Source organism: Spodoptera frugiperda, chromosome 7 (genome assembly GCF_023101765.2).
Source record: "Spodoptera frugiperda isolate SF20-4 chromosome 7, AGI-APGP_CSIRO_Sfru_2.0, whole genome shotgun sequence".
Lineage (NCBI taxonomy): Eukaryota > Metazoa > Arthropoda > Insecta > Lepidoptera > Noctuidae > Spodoptera > Spodoptera frugiperda.
In genome coordinates this window covers 4,974,209-4,999,972 of record NC_064218.1, presented here as the reverse complement: position 1 = coordinate 4,999,972, position 25,764 = coordinate 4,974,209, and the positions used below count along the sequence as shown (strand labels likewise).

Below are 25,764 nucleotides of genomic sequence, written 5' to 3'. Positions count from 1 at the left end.
ATCACGCGAGGCCCTCCGTCGTGTCCGGTGCCCGGTCTGCCACCAGCGGCAAGCCCCGGGTACCGGTTCGGCGGGTCCCCGCGCGGGTCAGCGACTGACGTGTCGCCACCAGCCGCCCGGAGTATTAATTTTTAAACTACCCGACGAACGTAATTTTTTATTTTCGTCGCACACCCGCGGCAAGAAGATGCCGCACGGAGGCCGCGAGCAGTCGCCGCGCTCCTCCAAGCTCGGCCCGGCGGGGCGGGGGAGGGTTTTTAAGAACTCTCGCCTGCGCCCCACCGAAACCAGGACGCTGCACGTGGCGATTCAGGGCTTCGTCGCCAGCGCCACGCCGACCCCATCAGCCACCGGAGGTGCGGGGGAGGAATTCTTCCCCCCGCCCCCCTCGATACCCGACACCCCGGCTTCGCCCTCGCCTCCGCTGCGCACGGCCCCACCCGCGTGGCCGACCGCGGCGCCGGAACAGGAGCCGGAACCAATGGACGTGGTGCCGACCACCGCCACTCCGGACGCGGGTGTGTCACACCCGACCACCGTCACTCGTGACGCCGGTCTGGCACACCCGCCGTCCGCAATACCGCGGCCGACCCCACGGCCTAATTCAGACGCGGCGCAACCTGCCGCCACCGCAGCCGCCGCCCCACGCGCCACCGCTCCTCGCGCCCCCGCCCCCGCACCAGCCGCGGGACAGAAGCCGAGGAAGCCGCAGCCCGCCGCGGCCCCGCCGCGCCCCCAACGGCCTCCGAAGAAGCCGACTGCGATGGCGCCAGCTGCGCCCATGCGCCCAGCGCCCCCCAGCGCCGCGCCCCCACGCGCAGCGCCCGTATATCGTGCGCCCCCGGACAACATCGCGCCGGGGCGCTTCCCTTCGCCGCCGAAGATGCCAGCGGACAAGAGGAAGGCGGTTTTTATCACGCCGCCCTTCCGCCCACCACCCGTCCTGCCGCCCTTCGCTCCACCGCTGCACGGCGCCGCGCCCGTACCCACGTACGCAGCCGCCGCCGCCGCTACCACCACCGGAACGCCCGCCCCAGCCGCGCCCCCGACACCGAAGCCGCGCTCGCCCACGACACCGTGCGCCCCCCCGCCCAAGAAGACGCGTTACCCGCCGCTCATCGTGGAGAAGCTCCCCAACTGGGTCGAGCACTTCACGGCCCTGAAGCGGCGGCTCGGACACGCGCCCAACGCGCGCCCCTTCGGGAAGGGGGTGCGCTTCACGCCCCGCTCCGACGAGGAGTACCGGGCGATCCAGGCCTACCTGGCTGAACTGGAGAAACACCAGGGAGTCGCCTGGTTCTCGTACTCCCTCCCCGCGGAGCGAAGCGTCAAGGTGGCCATACGTGGGTTACCTGTGGACACCCCGCCGGAGGCGATTATGGAGGCGCTGCAGGACGCCGGCTACGGCGCGGAGTACGTCCGCCCCATCCGCGCGCGCCAGGGACGACCTGGGTGTTTATACTACGCCCAGGTAGCGCGCGCAGAAAACACCATCCCGGGCATATACGGGGTAACAGAGCTACTCTGTATGCCCGGGATTAAGATCGAGGCGTGGCGCGGGAAAAAGGGCCCCGCGCAGTGCCACCGCTGCCAACAATTTAGGCACTCGTCGCACAATTGCCACCGGCCAATGGCCTGTGTGCGGTGCGGCGAGGACCACCCGGCCCGCGAGTGCCCCCGCCCTAAGGAGGAGCCGCCCACCTGCGCGAATTGCGGCGGCGCACACACGGCGAACAACACGTCGTGCCCGGTGTTCCGCCGCGAGACGCGCAACCCGAGGGCGGGTACTGTGGCGCGCACAGCCGCCGCCTCCACCGCCAAACCAGTAGCCGCACAGCCAAGGGGCGAACATAACGCCCCTGGCTCTCTAATGGCCGCGGCAAACGAGCCGGGAGGCGAGCGACGCAAGAGGCGCAGGCGCAAGAAGGCGCCCCCGCCAACCGCCGCCGCCCCCAGGCCCGCTGCTGCCACCGCCGGCGCCCCCGCGCCCCCGCTGCCGCCCCCGCTGCTGCTCTCACCGGCGCCCCCGCGCCACCGCTGCCACCACCAACACTGCCACTTCCGCTGCCACCGCTGCGCGCCCGGCGAGGCGCACGGCTGCGCCACGGCCGGCAACACAGCCGACCCCTGCGCAGCCCGCCCGCACACTCACAGTAAACGACGTCGTCCGGATCCTGCAAGAGATCGTGACGGCGCTCGTCACGCAGCGGAGCGATCCAGTGCCGCTGCTCCTAGACGCAATCAAGTCCCTAGTTTGCGATGGACCAGCGGCACCTTAGACTAGTATTCTGGAATGCCAACGGGATGTCCCTCGAGAAGACCAGGCTATTGAAGCTGCTGCTAGACCAGCGGCAAGCTGACATAGCCCTGATCAACGAGACGCACCTCAGACCGGTGGACAAGCTGAAACTCAGCGGCTACCACGTCTACCGGGAGGACCACGTCTCGCCATCAGGGATTGCCTACAGGGGATTGGCAATCCTGGTCAGGAGAAGAATCGTCCACCAGCTGTTGCCGGTGCCCACACTGTCTGCTGCCTACGCGCTGGGCGTGGAGATCTGCATCAACCACCAGCCGACCCGAGTGTTCGCGTTCTACAGGCCACCACAACTTCGTCTCGCAGTGGCTGACGTCCGCGTCCTCCTGGACTCGCCGCTGCCTACAGTGGTGGCCGGCGACTTCAACCTGAAACACACCGCGTGGAACGCGAACACCAACACCAGCGAGGGAACTCGTCTCCTCGATGATGCAGAGCTCCACGGCTACGTGGTACTGGGCCCAGAGGCCCCCACCCACTACCCAGGCAACCGGCTGCAGCTACCCGACGTCATAGACCTGGCCGTCATGCGCGGCATCACCGCGACGGTCAACTGTGACGTCCTGGACGACCATCTCCTGTCAGACCACCAACCGGTGTGTCTGACTCTCGAGGACATCCCGCAGCACCTGCGACCTCTTCCTCCTCGCCCACGGCGGGACTGGCGCTCCTTCGCCGCGCACATGGCGCGGAACTCGCCGTCCTACCGCGTCGACACGCCCGCGGACGTGGACCGCCTCGCCGACGACTTCGCCGCGGCCACACAGGCCGCACTCGACGAGGCCCAGACGGCGAGCACCGCGACGCCTAGGAGGCCGACACCACTCCCGGCCTCCATACTCGCCATGATCGAGAGGAAGAGGAGACTTCGCAGGTCGTGGCAAAGGACCCGCTGCCCGACCATGAAGAGTTCGCTCAACGCTCTGGCTGCGAAGATCTCGTCCGCTGTGGCAAACCACGCGGGCGAGTCGTGGCAACGCGCCATCGAGCGAGCGACAGACGACTGGTCGGGCATTCACCGATTGTGCCGCAGCCTCGCAGGGAAGCCGGCTCCGATCAGGCCCCTACTGGCCGGCGACGGAACCCCCCGTTACCGTGCCGAGGACCGCGCGGAGCTCTTCGCCGACTCCCTGGAGGCTACATTCCAGCCCAACCCAGCCCGCAACGTGCAACACACAGCAGCTATCGAAGAACAGGTCGAACGGTACCTGGAGCAGCCGATCCCCCCCGATGAAGACCCCATCGTGTTCTCCCCTGGCCTGGTGCGGCGTATGGCTCTCCGAGCCCCACTACGCAAGGCACCCGGTCCGGACGGCATCCCCAATGAGGCCCTCCGCCGCCTGCCGCCGCGAGGAATAGCGACGCTGACCCGACTCTTCAACGGGATCCTCCGTACCGGACACTTCCCGGCCAAGTGGAAGCTCGGCAGAGTTATCATGCTACCCAAACAGGGGAAGAACACGCTGCTGCCGGGGAGCTATCGCCCCATCACGCTCCTGGACACCGTATCGAAGCTCTTCGAGAAGCTGCTGCTGTTGCACCTGCGCCCACACCTCCAGCCACGCGGCGAACAGTTCGGCTTTAGGGCCGAACACTCCACGACCCAGCAAGTCGCGAGGGTACTGCACGACCTGGCCGCCGCGCGTAAAGGCGTTCGACCGCGTCTGGCACGCCGGCCTGCTCAGCAAGCTGGCCACATCTACTACTCCTCGTCGACTAGTTAAGATCGTGGCCACCTTCCTGCACGGCAGAACCTTCCAAGTGGCAGTGGAAGGCTCTCTGTCGACTGAGCGCGGCATCCAAGCCGGCGTGCCCCAGGGAAGCTGCATCTCACCCGTGTGCTACTGCGTGTACACGGACGACATCCCCGTCGTGGACGGCGCCAAGCTCGCCCTCTACGCGGACGACGCGGCGCTCTACACGACGTCGCTGAACGCCCGGCACGCAGTAGTCAAACTACAGCGCGCCCTAGATGCACTCCCTGATTGGCTGGAGAAGTGGAGGTTGGCCGTCAACGTGGCCAAGACCCAAGCACTCGCCGTGGGGATCATGAAGCCGGAACCTATGACTCTGATGGGTGAGCCAATACGGTGGGCGCCGAGAGTTAAATACCTCGGCGTGACCATCGACCGCTCCCTGTCCATGACGCCCCACGTGCAGCAGGCTGTTGCTCAGGCGCGCGCCGCCCGTCACCTCCTGCGCCCGGTCCTCGACTCGTCGCTGCCGCTCCGTGCGAAGCTCGGCATCTACAAGGCCTACATTCGGACACGGCTTACCTACGCCGCCCCGGCCTGGTACGCGCTCGTGTCCGAATCCAACAAGAAACGCCTCCGTGCGCAGCAGTCCCTCACGCTGCGCACCATAGTCAAGGCCCCGCGCTTCGTACGGAACGCGACCATTTCGAGAGACCTCGGCGTAGAGAGCGTCGACGACTTCGTGCAGCGCCTGAGCACTAATATGTTCGAGCGCGCCAGCAAATCGCAGCACGACCACCTTCGGGCGCTGGCGCCATACCATCGGCGCCCCCCCGACGGATACGGTCTGCCGCGAGACCTGGTCGCCCCGACCGACCCACCTGACGCAGCCACATGAGCCTCCCGCCCGCCCTAGCTAGGGCGGGGCGGTAGAGGCTCCCCCACCGGACTTGACCACGCGCCGCTACCCGCCTGCTGCTCGCCGGGCCAGCCCGGCTTGAGCGCGGCCGCTAGCGGCGCGACTACACTGACTTGACATCGCATCGGGCCCCGCGAGGGGCCCGACTACTCCAACCCCTCGCCCGCAGTCGCGGGCAGCGACATGAAACCGCCGAAACAGGCCTCGGCCTGGATCGCGCGTCCTCACGCCCCCAGTCGGGGACGTAGAGACGGCCCCGTCAATCGATGCAGTTGCACTTCGATCGCCGTACAGTACGGACCTCTCGGGGAGTTGAATAAACTAAGTATACAGTGCTCGTGAAGTTTTTCTAAGTCCCAAAATGGGTGACCATCGTGAGAACAACAACTGTGACGTCAGCAATGATGACGTCACACTTTTTCAAAACACCACGGAGATTTCTCCTTCGTCATATAATATTAAGACTTATAATATTATTTTTTGGAACTAATTAACGGAGATACAAATAAATGTTAGACACATTTCTTCATTGACTATAAAGGTGCTTTTCTACCAGAGATGTGCTATGCTACGTTGTTGTGGATGTGTTTGGCTTCCACCTACCATATTATACGTATTACTATTCATACATCATCACTATTACTATCGTTATGGCAGCCACACTATTGATACAGTATACTTGCGCAAGTCTGGCCTTGCGCAAGTATACTGTATACTTGTATACTTGCGCAAGGCCAGACTTGCGCAAGTATTCTGTATCGTGTGTGGCTGCCATTACATCGCTTATTCGATCTGCACATCTTCAGTGCAGTTTAGTTTCGGTTACATTATTTTACAGCTTAGCTATTACGAAAAACCACCCTAAGTCTCATAAAAGTAGCAAGGCAACCACTTTAATTTTAATTTCTACTATAAAAGGTAGAAGTTTGTCGGACAATGACGCCGGTAACAATACCCACAGCCCACGACTACGTCACACAGACTATGCAAGCATTATGACAAAACGCCGTCATTTCATTAGCCAGAATCACTTTGTCCATCATCAATCATCTTCATAGCTAATAGCTTCGGCTTTCAAAATTATACATGTAAGTTATTCAGCGGCTCCATTATAATATTATTAATTTTCTACCGCATTGAAGTTAATTAAAACAATCTATCGCAACGAAATTGTTTACTACATCTTGATTCACGTGGAGAACTAATGTTACTTAATGCCGCATTCAGAGACATTTAATGGTTATTTAAACTATTACATGGGACTTATAACGCAAATGGTGAAAAGTGGGTGTACATTGTATAGCGGCATTACGTGCCGTAATGTGCACCTCTGCCTACCCTTTCGAGGATAAAAGGCGTGACGTTGTGTGTGTGTTAAACTATTCCTTAGTAACGATTTTGTATCGAAAACAATTGCGAAGGACTGGGTTAAGTAACCATTAAATGACTCTGAGTGAGGCAGTTACACTATTCTAGTCAGAGAAAATCAGTAAGATGTAGTTTTGATAGAAATTTTGTATGTCTATGAGAACTCAATTCAGTTTATCCGTAAAATAAATTAACCACAGTAAGCCTTTAAAGCTTTCAATTGCTTAACGAATAATGCCTCAGCCCTAAGGGTTATTTCGAAATTAATTGGGAGTTCACTGAATCCGTTTAAGATATTAAGAAATCAAATCTTCTGACTGATTAAACTAGAAACCTAAGCCACGAGTTACAATGATCAAAAGTTCTGTATTCTGCGAATACGAACGTAAAACAATTTCTCTTTCAAGTTTGATTACTTCGTTTGCGCCATTCTACTAAAAATATTTTAACTGTGTTCCTGATTGACGTTCTATTAGTATCTAGATGTCTTGCAACCACGCACGTTTGCTGTCTACGTCTAACGTCTATTTCTGCTTCTACAAATACTTTGCTTTTAAAATGTTTATTAAACATGTACTCGGGAAAATTTTCGCAATACTCACGTGTTTTGTCCATCGGATTGCGAGCCGGTCGGTGGAGGCCAGCGGTGTAAATGCGCTCGCCACATCATCTGCCCAAACGTCATTCGGAACTGTCGTGACATGGAGCAGTACAGCACGAAGTTGATCGCCCCATTCAGCAGCGCTAGAGCATCCATCAGCTCTCCAAATAGATCATAGCATCGTTTGAAGAAGCACCTTCCAAGTAGACCACTCAGCAACCCCAATATCCCTTGAGGCAGTTCTGTCACAAGGAACAGGAGTAAGACTGCGACTAACATCTTTGTCGTTCTATTCGTTCTTCTATCAGCCTTGTACTGTCTTTTAACTGCTTTATTATTGGTTGGACATTTGTTATAAACCCTTATTTTCTTCTGGTGCTGGTTTGCGCTGTATACTTCTCTGATCAGCCATAAGCTGATGACTGTTAGTATGCAGCATGGTAGCAGTTTAATGACGACGGCGTGGACCCAGAAATTGATCTGGTATAGCTGGCCTTCTTCGTCGGAGTCCACGTGGTAGAGAATCATGGGACCTGACGGCTCCAGGACTACTGCAGTGTGGATGTCGAATACCTGAAGAGTACACAAATTAATGATTAAATAAATAGAAATACACATTAAAACTTGTGTACCGCCATGATTTCAAATGAATATTGACCCAGGCTTCACCAATGGATTCCTTGTTTGTCCTTATACTTATCAAAAATAAATTAATTCTATTCTGGGAATCTACTCTATTTAAAACTGTAATTTATATTACGTTAATTATTAAGAAATTCTACGAAAAAGAAGAGATCCTTTTATCTTCATACCCCTTTGTTTTTACTTCCTACTATCTTACTGTGTCAATATTAATATTCATTCTTAATAATTATTTCCTGTACCTACGCTTTATAAGAACATATTGTTCTTAGAAACTTCTATTGTTTTTCAGATTCCCTTTAATAACAGAACATTTCCTTGATTTAGAAATATGGAAAATTGACTCATCGTTTATAATAATTTTGTTTTAAATTTGGCTTTTTATTTTTTTCTAAAACAAAATTAAAGTTGTTCAAGTTACTTCTTAGTACATCAGATATGTTCCGTCAAAATTGCTTCAGGCATTTCAGAGATTAACCGGAACAAACAGATAGACAGATACTTAGATATGCCGCATCATCGCTTACCATCAGGCGAGATAGCGGCCAAACGTCGGCCCATTTAACATAAAAAAAGACAGACAAACATTTGTAAAAATGGAATTTTGAATCATATGCAAGTAGTAAAAAGCGGTTATTTCAATATTACAAACAGACACTTCAATTTTATTTATTACGTCTAGTTCTAGAATAGTCTACATTAATCATTTCTGTGGTTACTTTGGAGATGAATACCTACAATTAATTAACTTACTAAAGTAGTATATTAATTATATTATTCTAGGCATAGTTTAATTACATAGCATTACTAATGCAACCACAATCCACGAGGCGAGGCTTATCATAATAATGTCCAAATGAACCGCAGACAATACACGGAATAAATCGCCCTACATGAATTATAAATCAAGTTTTAATAAACAATTTTCATATCCACAATAAATAAATATTTGGAGTTTCGTGGAATCTATACAACCATAAAACACGTTGATTGATATTCACACGTAGAATATGAATATTTTATACGGCATACCGCATAATAAATAAATATTTATATTTTACATGTAATATAACACTAAATAAACTCCGGATTCCCAGTAAAAACAAGTTTTTAGAAACGTGCCTAAGTTTGTTTATTCTGACTGCACGGTTGACGTGGTGGCTGGGCTGCAACTAGCTGCCGTGCAACGGATAGCGGGTTCGATTCTTGTGGATTCTTTGTGTGACCTACAAATTATTGCTTCGGGTCTGGATGTCATGACTGTGTATGTGAAATCGTACGCATGACACTGGAGAAAATCCTAGTGAGGTGCAATGCTTATATTAAAAAAAGAAAAAACCCTATTATTCAAAATAAGAGTTATCTTTAGTGCAGATCAAACTTCAGGTTTAGAAATTTATAAGTATTTCAACTTTGCAAAATAAAAAATAATCAGTATACAATAAAAACCGTCGATCTATGATTTCTCCTCTTCTCTTTTAAACCAACTGCTGGGTCGCAATAAAGTTAGGTCATGGAAATGTAGGAACGGACCAAAGTGCACTTGTGACTCATGGGTTACAACATCTACTACGTAACTTCGTCTAGTTTGAGCACAATCACGATGGAAATTGTTCGGAAATAAACAATAACCGTATACTTCATACTATGTTCTGAAATTTTGTATAACCTACTTATGTATTTTTCTCAAATGATGCTTGTATATGTCGCAGGAGTTTTTACAACCTTCGCAAACCACGAAAACGACACCCAAGACGGAAAATTGGAAATTTCATGCCTCTGCCATCTTGAATTTACATTTTGACAGCACCATCTTGAAAACGAAGTAAACAACACCCATGATGACTTTGTTGATAACTAACTTTTTACCCGACTGCGCCAGAAGGAGGGTTATGTTTTTCGAGTGTATGTATGTATGTATGTATGTATGTATGTATGTATAATTGTTTGGCACGCTCTGCAGCCTAAACGGCTTGATGGATTTTGACTTGAGAGGTATCGTTGGATTCGTATTTACTGTGAGAGTGACACTGGATATATCAAAATATTAAAAAAACAAAATGGCGGATTTTTGGCGCCAAATTCGAATATTTCTCACTCTCTAGCCTAAACGGCTTGATGGATTTTGACTTGAGAGGTGTCGTTGGATTCGTATTTACTGTGAGAGTGACACTGGATATATCAAAATAATAAAAAAACAAAATGGCGGATTTTTGGAGCCAAATTCGAATATTTCTCACTCTCTAGCCTGAACGACTCGATGGATTTCCGCTCGATAGGGGTCGTTTGATTCGTATTTACTGTGAGAGTGACACTAGATATATCAAAATAATAAAACTAAAAAAATAAAAAATAAAAAAAGGTAATTTAAAAAACTAAAAAACCCGACTGCGTTTCTTTATTATAATATTAATTGAAAAAACCCTAAAACAAGAAAGTCATCGTAAAATTTAAGCAGTCGGGACCCATTCTAAATATAAAGACTTCGTGAGGGCACATACGGCTGGCTTTCTAGAATGGGTCCCGACTGCTTAAATTTTACGATGACTTTCTTGTTTTAGGGGTTTTTCAATTAATATTATAATAAAGAAACGCAGTCGGGTTTTTTAGTTTTTTAAATTACCTTTTTTTTATTAAAAGAAAAGTTCATGGTCACCTAGACTATTCATTTTAAAATAATTTGAATGGGACTAAACGTGAACCACCAAATTTTAGAACGTTTTGCATTAACAATGCGGCTATTCGTTCAGCTGCCGTGTTTTAGTGTTTCTAAATGGCTAGTCATAATGTAATACGGTGAATCATACAACGAGCTGACATAAACACATGATTTATTTTTATCTAAGTGCGTTGCGGGTCTGTCGGGGGTTAGGAATTTAAAGGTTGTAGGAAATCGGGAATTTGAAATATTGGGAAGGGGGCTTCCAGTAACCTCACTCACATAACGAAACACAACGCAAGCGTTGTTTCACGTGTTTTCTGTGAGGCCGTGGGATCACTCCGGTCGAGCCGGCCTATTCGTGCCGAAGCATAGCTCTCCCACACTTAAAACAATAAACGAATAAGCCTTAGGTCAAATAAGATTACACGTGTAGAAAAATAAAGCCTCGTGTTTGTAAACTGTATAACACACCACTATTGAGAAAGTTCACCACTTGAACAACTCAAGGAAGGTATTGAAAACGAAGAAAAATATACAGTAGTTGCCAATAGCACTAGTATGGACATAAGTACTTTACAGTGGGCTTAGTACTTTATACACGTGCTTAGATGCACAACTATATATTGAGAAGGGGTGAAATAGAGATGTACCTACACAGAACACCCACATGTTTTTGAGCTGCGCTTTCTGATAAACCTAGATCAGACGGATCGTCCTATGTACCTAGCGGGTTTACCGGGGCTCTGCCTCGAAAAGCAAGAGTAGGAACGGAGTAGTTTTTAGTCAGCTAGAGTCCGACACTTCCTCGAGCCTCGCCCAAGGCGAGAAAAATCATTGGATTTTCCCCCCTTAAAAATACCTTATGTTCAAGAGGAAGCATCGTTTAGCAGTGCACTGTTAGGCTGTCTGTATACCGGAGCGGAGCGAGGTAGTGGAGCAGAGAAATGGAGAAATATTAACCTATAGGATTGTATAAAATCTGTCCACTAATGAGAAACGGAGAATGAGATGTTGACGTTGTACTTATTACCATTGAAACTATGCATATAAGTACAGTAAAACATCGAAAATGCTCTTCTTTGAAATACAAGCAAGAATCAACCAATATATTCCATAATAAGCTGTTAACCTTGAATATTCACGAAGATTTTATAACTATTTATCAGCTTCATAAGATTTTCATTCATCCATTTTGATTTAGCTATTGGCGTGTTACGCAAGGAATGTACACTTCATTGATTCTAGTGAATGCTTACCCACTAGTGATGCCTTTACTACGGCCCATATATCAACCGCAAATACTGGGACCAATGAAAACCTTTTTGCCATGTCTTATCATATTTTTGGGTGGAATTTTCTAGAACAGATTTGAGGGATGACTGGCTATAGTATAGATAGTAATTGTAAGTCCTTAGTGCTATCGCTGAGTGTGAAGACCGCTGAAAGTCAAGTTCTGAATTTAATCTTACCACATATTGCGTTAAATAACTTAATATCAAACCATTTAATTCCCAAAAGAGTTATACAGGGAGTAAACAGAATGCTCCCAAACGTCACAAACAGGTGATGATAAAAATTAATAATTAAAAAAATATGTTTATTTTGTGTAATAATAGTTGTAATCAACTGTTCAAGGTGTGTTGCATGAATAACAAAAAACTAAATTGATTATAATAAAGAAAAATGTAGCGTTTTTCAGAAGCGTTCCGTTTACACCTGTATATTCACTGGAATTATGCTCAATTTGCAACTAAATATCTAATTTCAAATTACATTAATGGACCACAAACGAAATGTTGAATATATAGGTAACACGAATTTCTAATTAACAAATATAATAGTAGCAAATTAGTGAGGTAACACAATCAGCTTTCAAAATATTACCGACCAATATATTCGACAAATGCTACTCCACAGCTATTACTATTCTCACAATCGAAATTATTCCCAAATGGTTTGAAATTACTATCGCAAATGTATGTATTGTGTGACCACATTACAGAGCCGTGTTTCAAATTTCTATGAAAAGATTTTTGTGGTGTGTGGTAACTGTTTATTTGATTACATTTGCTACAAACTTTTCTATTCCCGTGGGTGTGATAAACGATTAAGGAATACGGGATTGTATATTAATGCCTCGCTGGTCGAGTGTTCGCGAATGCGACTGCTGGATACAGGATCCCGGGTTAGATTCCCGGGTCAGGCATAGTGTTACTGGGCTTTTTTCTGTTTTTCGAAAATTTCTCAGTAGTAGCACGGAATCTGGAATTGTGCCTAGTATATGGCAATAGGCTCACTCCCAATTACATGGAACTTATAACACAAATGGTGAAAAGTGTATATATCTTGTATACAGCATATTGCATTACATGCTGTAATTTCCACCTCTGCCTACCCTTTCGGGGACAAATGGCGTGACGTTGCATATATTAACGGGAACTACGCAGCACCGCTTTCTGATACAGCTTAACCTTTTTAATTACAAGGTCCTGGCCCCACGGACCTGATCATGGATTGCCTGACGCAACGGGCAATTAGGACATGTCATCAAAATATAGGTATGGGAAATGACACTGCAAAGTCGTAACGCAGCGCAACGGATAATTGCTAAAGCCCGCTTGCCAAACGTGTAGACGAAGATTAACCCGCTTATATAGAGGAGCTTAATAATTAACTATTGATGATGTTGAATGTAGATCAATACAAATTTATGTTTAATTGAACCAACTCGGAACTTACCTATTTACATAAACTCTTACATTCGTGGAACTGGAATTAATTAATTATTTATGAACTGTGGGTTTTCATAATTTTTCATCGCGTCATCAAATGTGACTCCAAAAACTATGTAATTAAAACATAAAATTGAATTTCATTAATGAAAAATCAAACGTGGAATATATTCATTTTTGGTGTAAATTGCTGTTTTCGTTGCAATAAAATCCAGTGAATTGTAGAAAACATGTGAATTGAATTGTATTGTCATAATAAAATTCAATTCACATAATCGGGTGTCAATAATGTAGGTATTTAATTTGATGTATGTTTTTACTTGTAAGCAAACGTAAGTTTATGTATATGTAACTAACAAATTTCTCACGTGGATTCATAGAATAATTACAGAAGGTTTTACGATCTTTGTAGATTTCTTTAATCGATTCAGGCACCTGACCCTATAAAATTGTCACCGGAACAATGTATATTTTATACTAAATATAAATATTATGATTTTTATACGCACTTTTTTTAAACGTTGCCCCATAGTAAGATTTTCTCCTATGTCGTGGTTGTGTTTACAAACACTAGAATCGCAAGCGCCATGATCAAACAGTGCCGAAATATCGGAAACTCATTAAAATTTTAAAACATGGTAAATATCCCGTTTTAATTTCCAATTCTTGTGTTTACAAACATCCACTTACACATCACACCCAGACCACAGACCAAGAACATACATTTGTGGATCACACAAAAAGTTGCTCTGTGCGCGATCGGACTCATAACACGTTGCACGGTTGCCAGTTGCCCAGCCGCGCCAACCGTGCACTCAATGCACGCTCCCATCACTACATTAGCACCACTCGAAGTCACGTAAAACTCATTTGTTGGATTCGACACAATAGGATAACTCAGTTTATACGGTTTTCTTTCTATCCTCGTAGCAGACGGTAAACAAGTCCTAATACAATTGTTAAATAAATTTATTTATGTAGCAGGTGCTGAATGTGACGTGGCGACCCGCATTTTTATTAGTAGGTGACCAGAGCTTGTGTTTATTTGGATATTATACTAAGATACCTTCTACACTGATATATTAAGCTGAAGAGTTTGTTTATTGTAAACAATGTAACTAAGAATTGTATTGTGAATCTGATTGAAAAAGAGTAACTTATAGAGTTTCTTGCTCGGTCTTCTGAGTAGAAATCTACACTTTGGAACGAGCAAATTGCTTCACTAGATGACTGACGGGCGACAGACATTTTTAATATTATAATATTTGATTTGACGATTTGAAATAAATAATTTTGACTTTGACTTTATTTATTTATTCGTGGTAATCTCTGGAACTACTGGTCCGATTTAAATATAAGTATTTATTTTTGTGTTCGGTAGTTTATTTGTCGAGGAATCCTATAAAGCATCAGGCTACGATTGATAGGAGCCGAGCAGAGTGGGTGATACAACGTAGGTGTAGCAAGTTGACACATAAAATTAGTTTTGGATAAACATTATGGCTAGTCTAGATGTTATATAGATACAATGTGAAATGTATTTTTATTTATATGAGAGTTCATTTATATGAACTCTGTATGCATGTTCTTACAATAATGAGAATAAACTTCTTTAAACCCCTATAACGAACCGATTCTGACAATGGACAGTCTTTCGAAAGATAGAACAAAAACGAACAACTCGTCTATTTTACCTATATGAATATGTACCCTACATACATTACAAAGCAAAGTTTCCTATGAACAAATCTATTCAAAACGGGAAAAGAGGGCGTCCCATAGTTACCGAAGCTCTCCCACGAAAAAATTCGTGCTGAAGCATACTTCACGAATTTTCCAAGAACACACAAGAAGAACCATAGTTATTGTACGCGAAAATTTTTGAATAATTCTCCACATTACGTGTCTAAGTTAATAAACATTACTTGTTAAGAAACTCTGTCTCCAGACACCCGCTAATGAGTAAACTTCATTATTTAGTACAATTTGCCTGTAGCTAAATAAATTGTTTCAGTCTGGTGAAATCCAGACAAACACACGTAAGGATTTATAAATTATTACCTACAATAATAAATTATTTGTAGGGACCATTTTTCACATGATTTCATATGTACAACGGTGGTCACTTGCGTCTGACCACCTCTAAGTTAATGTTTGCTTACACCTAATGAGACCCGCCTCATACCGGTGCTGACGGTGCCGGGGCACGTGGCCGAAGAAAATCAAACGCACTACTGACTAAGTGTTGCGTCACTAAGCTTAATGTTTTGCTGGGTTCAGGCTATAAAATTTTAAAATGATCAGGCGGATCTGTCCTCTACTTTACCTTTACTGAGTCTAGACACCGACGTGAAACAACAATTTGTGAAGAAAGAATTGTTCTACGTGGGAATCTAAGCAGCTGGTAGCCATTACGCAAATCGTCGAGTCAATATAATAAAAAAAAGCCAAAGTGTTACAGCTAATGTTACTCATTCTTTCCTAAATGGTCGGTATAACCTGTATATCTCCTGGAAAGAAAACCAATAAAATACTGATTCTTAGCTAAAGTTAATCTAGGTCTAAATATAGACATTTATTCGTGAATATTCTAGAGAATATCCTCGAGAGAATATGCTAGTAATCTGAGGAATGCTTTGAAGCGAAATGCAATTACCCATTGTTCCGTAACTAAAGCTAAGCCTAGAATGGCTCGAATCTCAGGAAACAAATTATTATTGTACTAGCTTCTATCAACTGCACCTGTTCCCCGAATAAACTATCGTATCACTGTGTTAAGGTAAAAACAGACCTAAAGAACATGGCTCTAGTTTGACTTCGGCACGGCGTTGTTTCGAATTGTGGGTACCGCTAGCTGGCAGCGTGCGTACGGCGCGTTGCCAGCTAGCGGTAAGGTTTTTGTAACCGCGAGTATATTTATAATAGTTTTAGTATATTTATAATGGTTTTAGTGAGGTAAAAATCCCACACTCCCTAGTCTTTCATTACCAAAAAGCTAGGCACCTTCTGAAGGTTTCGCCCCGTCATCAAAAAAAAAATGCGTCATGAAATCTCTTCGGTAGGGAAAGACAACGAGAAATCCTGTGTCAAAATCTAAGGTATGGTATAATTAATAAAAATAAAACTCACCATGTAAGTAGGTATACAAAGTATAGGTGGTAGTATGAAGCTACTGAGTATTGCCGTACTACATCGCCTCTCTGTGCATAGGATGTGGTTTTTATCCGAGTATCTGAAACAAACAAATATATAAACATTAAGCCTGATTGCAGAAAAAATTAAGGCCGCATTTTCTATTGGAGTCGGTCATTTTGATGTCCTTCAATAATACCTACCTACATATTATGTACCTATGTTTATAAAAGAAAACGTTCTAAATGAGTGTCTAAAATTACAACACACATTATTTGCGTTCAATTACCGAATAAGTAACGAATGAGTTCCTTCTGTATTCTTCATTAACCTAATTGGAGTGAGAGGAGAATTTACTGGTTAGTACACAGATTTTATGTTTCAGATTGCAGAAACCCTATACGTAATACAAGACCTTGAAGTCAATTTAATTTCCATTCGCAATTTTGTTTCGTCCTCAACAAATATTCTAAGAAAATTCTGACTCTAAACCTATGTACTTAGGACGCAATCTAGCTTGCCCTCTTTTAAATAACATTACGTAATAATTATTTCTACGAAGTTACAAAGTTAATACCTAATTTCCGAGTCAGTGATTTTATGTAATTATTTTTCTAAAACATCTTTCAGTGTTTCTTTGATGCCTTGATTTCGTTCGAGTTGTTTTCTTCTTGAGTAAACAACCTAATTTGTTACTGTTACATGAAAATTTCTTCACATTAAAAGTGTATGCATAATAGGATATTAATGTGTTGGCATGTGCTAATGATGATGGAAGACGTATCGTGGGCAGAACTCTTACTAGCTGGGTCGATGATATCGTTAGAGTCGCGGGAAGTTAGTGGATGCACGTGGCGGCTTGTCGTTCTACGTATAGGATTAAGGGGGGAGGCTTTTGTTCAACAGTGGACGTCTACCGGCTGATGACTATGGTGATGATGTGATAATGAGTTAATTTTATGTTTGTTATTATCTGAAGTTGGTTGTTAGTAAATTGTTTCGTGAGCTTATTTGATAATTAAATTAGTTTAGTAGAAAATTCTTCAAACTACTTTTTATAAGATTATAACATTCAATTTCGACATCATCTCTCTGTTGCAAAATTAAAATATTAAACTTAATTAAATTAATTTTTACTACATTTTATTTTCCAAGACAAGACAAGAAGTATATTCATGATACTTTCTCCAGCCGAAACGATTGCTAACTCTTTGGAAAATACTTAGATAACTTATTATGTCTATCCGACATGAACTTGGTCAGAAGCCAGTCTTCTGGCTTAAGAAGCTATTCACAGTCAGCGGTCTGTGTAAAGTGATAAAACTGGGGCCTTAGTCTGCTATTACAATTGGACGAGAGGGACGGAGCTATACAACCTACATGGCTCCGTCCCTCTTGCACTGATCAGTGATCGACCATTCTGACACAATTGTAATAAGCAGACTAAGGCCCCTGTAATGTTAGGTACAAGAAATGCCTACAGCGCCTGGTTATCAAATAAAATAGATTTATTTTAAACGTTGCCAGAAAGTTATGTTCCCTCGTCAAAAATATTGCTGACTATTTTGAATATCTTGTTTTATTTACTACTGGCCGTTTAGTTTTGGAATTCAAGCATTTTTCTTAATAAACTATAAAATGTAGAGAAAAGTATTGCAACTGCGTGACATATGAATGTGAACGTTTGCATATGAAAACGTAACTTATTTTTTTATCATAAAATTGTGTTCTGAACAATCTGATTTAAAAAGACAAAATTTTTGATATTTTTTTTTATTATATCGTCACGCTTTTTATCCCCGAAGGGGTTGGAAGAGGTGCACATTATGGCACGGATTGCCACTGTATTATTTTATAAGTCCCATGTAATATGATGAGGTAAGCGTATTGCCCGGAAGAATATAGAAAAGAGCCCGGTATATACCGGGCCGGTATATACCGGGCTCTTTTCTATATTCCGTACTACTACTGAGAATTTTTTAAAAACTGAAAAAAGCACAGCAATACTTCGCCCGACCCGGAAATCCAACCCAAGACCCCTTGCCCGGCAGTCGCACTTGCGACCACTCGGCCAACGAGCAATTCTTTATGATTCTAAGATAGTTAAAAATATATTTTATTTATTTGTAAACTTCAACTATCGAAAACGTTTATATTATTCTGAACTGAAGTTAATACAAGTGCCATTCCACAAAGGATTGAAATAATAATTTCATATTCGCGCGCGATGTGCAAATGAAAATAGTTTTGTAAAATGCTTTCTGAGTTTGGTTTAAATATTGCGGTTTCGAATTGTTTTAGTTAATAGGATTATTTTTTTATAGTGGACTGGCTTGTGCCAGCGGCTTCGCCCACATTTCTGTGGGATAAAAAGTCAAGTATTCAAGTATTTATTGCATCCATAATGTACACAGGTGTTGGAAAATACAGTATTTAGTCACAATTATGGACCCTGTCGGGCACAGCAAAATATAAAATTCGTAGGAGAGAAGTCCTATCACCCAAGTCAGCTCATACCCTGTCTGTATACCTAATTTCATCAAAATCCGTTCAGTAGTTTCAGCGTGATTGACGGACAAACATCCAAACATATTGGGATCAAAAGACGTAACGTTATATTATGTCATGTTTATATTTTAAAACTTTAAATAGAATGTATATTCATCTCGTGAATTGAATTCTTTCGCACATTTATGTACTAGAAAAGTGTTAAAGTTTGTATGAAAGTTGGTTGTCTAGCGCACTAGTATCTTCGTCAAGCTTTGTGATTTCTTTCATACAATTTTGTTCCTTAATGGCAGTTGTTTCTTTATTCGAAAAGTCGAATATGTGAGTTTGTATGTTAGGTGTATTTTTCTTTGAGAGTTCGAAACTACAGATAGTAACATAATCCATTTAAAGAAAAATAGTACCTAACTTGACCTAGGAATAGAGTTCAGAATTCTTTGCTACACCTGCAACTATTTAGCAAATAGGACAGTTATAACTTAATTATATTATTTACTAGCTAATATCCGCAGCTTCGCTTGCGTGAATAACGGACTTTGTGACTTAATTTTCTAAACTAAAAGTAGCCTAAGTTAATCCTTAGTACATCAGCTACCTGCCAATAATTTTTTTCCTCAAAATAGATCCAGCCATTTCTGAGATTATATGCATGTGTGGGAGAGCCATGCTTCGGCACCAATGGGCCGGCTCGACCGGAGTGATACCACGGCCTTACCGAAAACCGACGTGAAACAACGCTTGCGTTGTGTTTCGTTGTGTGAGTGAAGTTACCGGAGGCCCAATTCCCCCCTTCCCAATCTTCCCAATCCCCGATTCCCCAAAAAGCCGGCAAGGCATTTGTAACGCCTCTGGTGTTTAAAAATATTGTACTTTATTCGGTCATATTGATATTACACACAGATACTCCAATTGTATTTATTAGTCTAGATTGCTATCAAATCGTATTTATGAAAATTAGGAAATTACATTACATTATTAAGTACATACTCAAACTGTATCAAAGTGAGAAAAGGTACTTTATAAACAAAGGAAGGGTTATCAAGGGTTCCTGAACAATACAAAGCTGACGTTGTCTGTCTGTCTATCACAGGAAATTATTTGCTCAAACTTAATAGCTATTCAGTTGAAAATTTCACAGAAATCCTGTTTACTATACATATTTTGACTAACAATAGATTTTAATGGATGTCTTAGAGAATGAATTGAATGATCTAGTGTCGGGATGAACGTGTACTACACGTGATGTTACTTACCGCCTTACTCAGAGTCATTTAATGATAACTTAATCCAGTCCTTAGTAATTGTTTTCTGGACAAAATCATTATTAAAGGATAGGTTAAGTAAGTCACTGAGTGCAGCAGTAAAGAGTAATTTTAAATACACTCGCTGTATCATGTGTCGCCGTATGCTCCACATGAATATGAGCCTCTAGCATGGCTTGAAACTAGTCGAGTTCCTCGTCAAACAATTACATTAGTTAGCCGATAACATAATAATTGCTTTTTATATTTTTAAATGTTTTTTTTTCTAACTAATTATTTAAAAATGTAACCAACAAAAACATAAATAAATAAATGAGAAAAATAATGACATATTTCATTATTTCCCCCGAAAGTTGTAATGAAATTAAAATAAAGCAATTTAACTTTTTACCCCTTTTAACTTTTTTTACATTACGTAGCAAAAAGATATCTTCAACGAACTATTGTACAACATTATGTTAACTTATGAAAATAGTGTAATAATTAAAAAACTTTAGTCTAACAGTGGAGATAAAAGGGTCAAATTCCTGAAGTTCACTTGAAGTTTGCAACTCTGAAGTATTTAGGAGCAACCGCAGTGACCTTTTGACAAGATATTGAATAGCAGTCTACAGCACATTTACTATATACTACGTATTGACGTTATACTAATGTCTTTCTTCAGTTTTGCTCGTGTTATGTAATCTTCCACATACCTAGATCTATTTAATTCGACAAATGACACCATGCACCTTTTATTACCACGTGTTTTGTACTGAAAAGCATTATGGATAAAAACGTTTAAAAACTTATAGAAAAGATGTCCGTCTGGTTGATTATTTAAAATTATTAGACACATATTTTTTAATGTCTTACGGAAATAAATACTTTCGAAGATATAATTATTGATTTGAAATATCGCGTGACGTCACTTCTAGGTACGTTTTATACCAAGTACTCCTAAACTTTGATTCGTTTTATCTAAGAATTGTTATCTTATAAAATAATAAAATGCATGTCGAATATTTTTTCGTTACCTAACTGACGGACTAAATAGATTTTTAATTTTCACATCCCGTCATCATCCCTATTCCCTTGAAGAAGAAGGCGCAAATATATTACCATCGTTATCATAAAGATTATGGTTTGCTTTCTATGGATTGATTAAATATGATCTCTTTTAAATCTTGAGAACCAGTCCCGCGTCGGGCCAAATGAAAAGAAGCATTTTTCTGCCTTCCCGTCGGGGAAATTTCTTCCTATTTTAATTTTGAACAATATAAACGGTAGCCGGTAGCTTCCATCTTTTTGCCTTCACTTTGTATTCTTCACACTTCCTCGTTTATTGTAATATTTTACTTTGAATGATTACGGAAAACATCTTAAAACAACCTTTGTTGAAATTTGTGTTAATTGTTTGTGTAATGTTTTCAAAGCATATTTTTTCATATTTTTATTCAATAGAAAAGTTCTAATCCGAAAAATATCTTATTACAGTTTTAATAAAGTTTAAATCTCTTCAACAACTTTGCGTGTAAATACGAATTACTTAAAGTTTCCTTATTTGTGTAGAAAGTTTCGAAGTAAATTCACAAAGTATTTGTATAGTTCATAACTGGGCAAAATGGTTGGAATAACAAAAGCCAAGTACCACGAGTACCTACTTCAATTAATATGGAAGAACACTTTGTAAGATCTAGGAATTTCAAATATTTCTATAGTTATTTAATTACGTAGAAGTCTATATAGTTAGAGTGCTTTTTCACCAGAGATGTGATGTGCTACGTTGCTGTGGATGCGTATTATATTGATTGGGACACATGTTTTTTATATGAAAAATGCGTGCTATGAATGCGTGGTATACATGTGTGCTATGGATGGCTTCCCTATTATTTTTCCCTATTATGGCTATCATTGCATACTTGAGCTGCGCATCTTCCGCGTATATTATTCGTTTGTGTTGTTTCTTTTCTGTCTCTATTAATTTTTGTAATAAAATATTTAATACAATGAAGGTATAAGTGTGCAAATATACAAACCCTTTTCCCTTGACCATTAAGCTTAAGAAATACTTGCACCTTCATTGGATAATAGACCTAACACTACACATAATAAGGACGATTTATCATCTTGGTATACAGATCTAAGATATGTTTATACTTACTTGATAGCAACATATCTCCATACTGCTAGCGACAACGTGAGACATATGGATGCTGTGTGGAAGATCTGGGCGAAGTGCATGTGGAACAGAAGGTAGGCTGCCCACTTGTACGGCATCTCGCGCTGGCCTGGTAATATCTGGTGGAAGAAGAAAGCAGAGCTAAAGAAGAGTAACAGTATTTTTATAAGATAGGGATAAATGAGTATATTTATGTATCTCTTGATAGTGAGTGATCAGCGCCGCCTGTGGATCCCCCTACACCAGAGGAGTTACCTAATGCATAGCGCGATTTTTAAGAAGACATTCTTTTTTGTTTTTGCATATTTAAAAATAATTACCTCTTTTATAATAATACATATTTTTTGTCATTAGTTTCAATGCTACAAGGAATATAAACTATTAATGGACAATGTAGAAATCTAAAGAACCCATAAAACTATACCTGCTTCCAAGTTTATAGTAGGTACTGGCTCCTGCCAGTGGCTACCTCCACCTTCCCGAGGGATAAATATTCTTTCACCTAAGTCAGCTCATATACTGTTTTTTAACCAAATTTCATCAGAATCTGTTTAGTAGTTTCAGCTTGATTGACGGACAAACACCCAAAACATCCAAAGAAACAATCCAGCAAACAAACTTTCACATTTATAACATTAGTGTGATACAATAAAAACAATAGATATAAATATTACGGTAGACACAATATTATATTCATTGAGGTATGAAATAGAGGTCGATGAAAACTTGAAAAACTTATATCGGGAAAGGTCCAAGAGAGCTTCGCCGTTTGTGGGGGATTTGAAACAAAATGGAAACTGGCAAACATCAGTCGAGCGGAAAATGTTTTCGGTTCTAGTATCTCTATTTATATTTTCAACAACTATTTCAGTGTAGATTTTTCATAGAGGCAAATTAGAAAAACGATTTCAATGACAAGTACTTATCTACAGTTATTTTTATCGTTAAGTTACTACCTTGTGTGAGGAAAAAACTAAAACTATTTTTCTGTGAGGACAAATTCATACACTGGCTTAGGGTGAGGCGAGAGAAAGTATTAGACTCTTACTGACTAAAAACCACCCCGGTCCTACTCTTGCTTTTCGAGCCGGAGCCCTGGTAACCCGCTAATCAGTTCGCAGCAATACTAATTGGATCACTGTAATAAATTTAATTAGGTCCATGATAAAGTACCAACCTACGTGGTGACTGAAATGATAAACGTCGACTGTCCTAATAATTTCAGTTTTCCACGTGTTTTTCATTAACAGTACAAAAAAAAGTTAAAAATAACTTTAATTTCGGAAGTCGGTGTTTCTCGGTATTATTGTTTACTACACCGACTTCCGAAATTAAAGTAATTTTTTACTTTTTTAGTGAAGTCGGTTTATTTTTTTGTAAAAAGTATTTTATTTCACACTTTTTTAGTTGCGATATTGAGTATCGCAACTAAAAAAGTCGGTTAAAATTCTCTATCTCAATAACTACTTTATTTGTATTGTCATAGTCATTTAATTAACTTTATTGTGATTTCTATGTGAGTATGAAGTTCCATTGGCCATTTCTGGTCTTCTTCATCAGTTCCACCTCTTCAAAGGTTACTTTTTGACTGTAAATGCTTCAATTCTAGATGAATATACCAAAATCACTATATAGTTCCCTATAATATTTGAGGAGTTCCCTCGATTTCTCTAAGATTCCATCATCAGATCCTAACTTGGTGACAATGGGACCACCTGAGAACTATCTACTTTCGAATAAAAAAGAATTTTGAAAATCCGTCGACAATTGACGGAGTATTAATTAACTTTATTGTGATTTCTATGTGAGTATGGAGTTCCATTGGCCATTTCTGGTCTTCTTCATCAGTTCCACCTCTTCGAAGGTTACTTTTTGACTGTAAATGCGTCAATTGTAGATGAATATACCAAAATCATTATATAGTTCCCTATAATATTTGAGGAGTTCCCTCGATTTCTCTAAGATCCCATCATCAGATCCTAACTTGGTGACAATGGGACCACCTCAGAACTATCTACTTTCGAACAAAAAAAGAATTTTGAAAATCCGTCGACAATTGACGGAGTATTCGATGAACAAACATACAAAAAAAAAAAAAAACATATAAACAGCCGAACATAGTACCTCCTCCTTTTTGTGAAGTCGGTAAAAAGGTTTAAAAAAAAACACTCCAAGGTTAATATTTCGCAGACTCCGCTGTCCGTTTCGTGTAAATTATAATTCTACTGCGAATTGTGTATTCAATGAACGTTTTTTTTTTACTAATTACCTATTTCAAAGAAGTAGATCCTTATAATTTTCATCCTTTTCATTGGTATTAAATGTGAAAAAAAATCAAAAATTTAATAAAGACGTAAGTTTTATTGAGGCTATCGTTCATCGTATAAGTCCCAGTACAGGTAAAAATGGTAAGCAAATTACCAAGCACAAAATACAATTCTGGACATTCTGCTATTGTCAACAAATCTAAAAAACCTCAACATAAACTCTGAACGAAAATTGGAATCGGAATTGAACCGCAAACTCATTGCTCCACAGTCACACCAACGGTCACTCGACCAACGAAGCACGAATGTTAATAAGCACTCGTTGGAAACATAAACAGAGAAACAAATACTAAAATAAGTAAATTATCACTTCTATAAAACGAGATTTCTTTGATACGTTGCATGTAGTGGTTGCGTGGGCGTCTTACTGCGTGCAATGTAACATACAAATAATATATATATCGCACTAATTAATGGAATTATTTATGGAAATCATCGGATATAATTAGGTAGCTCCTGTAATTAATATGAAAGGATTTCTTTGAAAAATTCAGTAATTATGTATTCTAAAAGCAAAAGGATCGAACGCGTGTCACGTTTCGCAGTAGCCTGTTATTCAGTTATTAAACTATCAGTGCAATCATAACTGGTACTGGAGTCTAAAAATAGTCCTACTAATTGTAAATGCGAAATTTTGTATGCTTGTTTTTTGCAATCCTTTTCAGAGAACTAAAATCATATGAGGTTATTTTTTATGGGGATAAGCCGGTAAACAATCAGACGAATCACCTGATGGTAAGCAATAGACGCTGCCTATCCGAAACACCAGAGGCGTATAGTAACTGCGTTGTCGGCTTTTTAAGGGTTAGGAATTTGTGGATTGTTGGGGATTCGGGAAAACCTCACGGATTGACGAAACACAATCCAAGCGTTGTTTCACTTCATTTGTTTTCTGTGAGGTCGTGGTATCACTCCGGCCAAGCCGGTCCATCGCGCCAAAGCTTGGCTCTCCCACAGTTAACATTTTACAAAACCTTATAACAATATGTTACCTAAGTTCTCCGTTATCACGCAGCAGCAAAGGTTTGCAAACCGCGAATTACTGTTTACATTCGATATCAGTTTTGATAGCAGCTATTATCCGTTATTAAAACACGTTACTTTTTATCATAATGTCGATATGACATGAGTACGGGTCCCCATCAGCTGCCAGATAAACATATATGCTTTAAAATGCACTTCACATACTTGAGGGGTGTATGAAATGCATCGTGATATAGAAAAGATTAAAATGATATTGGTGTTAAATAAAAATATGGTTGCATATTAAACTCATACCTATGTTCGAAATGTTTGATTTTTATGTGTATATTGGATCTCTTATCAATAGGCTCACCTCCTATTACATGGGACTTATATGGTGAAAAGTGGGTGAACTTTGTATAGCGGTATTACATACCGTAATGGCACCTCCGCTTACCCCTTCAGAGATAAAAGGC

At 41.9% G+C, this 25,764-nt stretch overlaps 2 protein-coding genes and 1 long non-coding RNA gene across 3 annotated transcripts in view; 1 reads left to right on the top strand and 2 right to left on the bottom strand.

The window, feature by feature from the left end:
* Nucleotides 1–25,764, bottom strand: part of LOC118266511 (G-protein coupled receptor dmsr-1) — an 81,617-nt gene that overhangs the window by 4,231 nt on the left and 51,622 nt on the right. The window contains exons 4-6 of the mRNA XM_035579986.2: nucleotides 21,981–22,117; nucleotides 16,065–16,167; nucleotides 6,901–7,472 (exon numbers count right to left, since the gene is read on the bottom strand). Of these exons, the coding sequence (XP_035435879.1) occupies nucleotides 6,901–7,472; nucleotides 16,065–16,167; nucleotides 21,981–22,117 (812 nt within the window). The remainder of the gene's footprint in view (nucleotides 1–6,900; nucleotides 7,473–16,064; nucleotides 16,168–21,980; nucleotides 22,118–25,764) is intronic.
* Nucleotides 1–25,764, bottom strand: part of LOC118265968 (ATP-dependent RNA helicase vasa) — a 239,972-nt gene that overhangs the window by 211,165 nt on the left and 3,043 nt on the right. The gene's annotated exons all lie outside the window — the stretch shown is intronic.
* Nucleotides 9,406–9,878, top strand: LOC126910838 (uncharacterized). The gene is made up of 2 exons (XR_007705409.1): nucleotides 9,406–9,536; nucleotides 9,679–9,878. It is a non-coding gene; the product is annotated as an uncharacterized LOC126910838 (long non-coding RNA).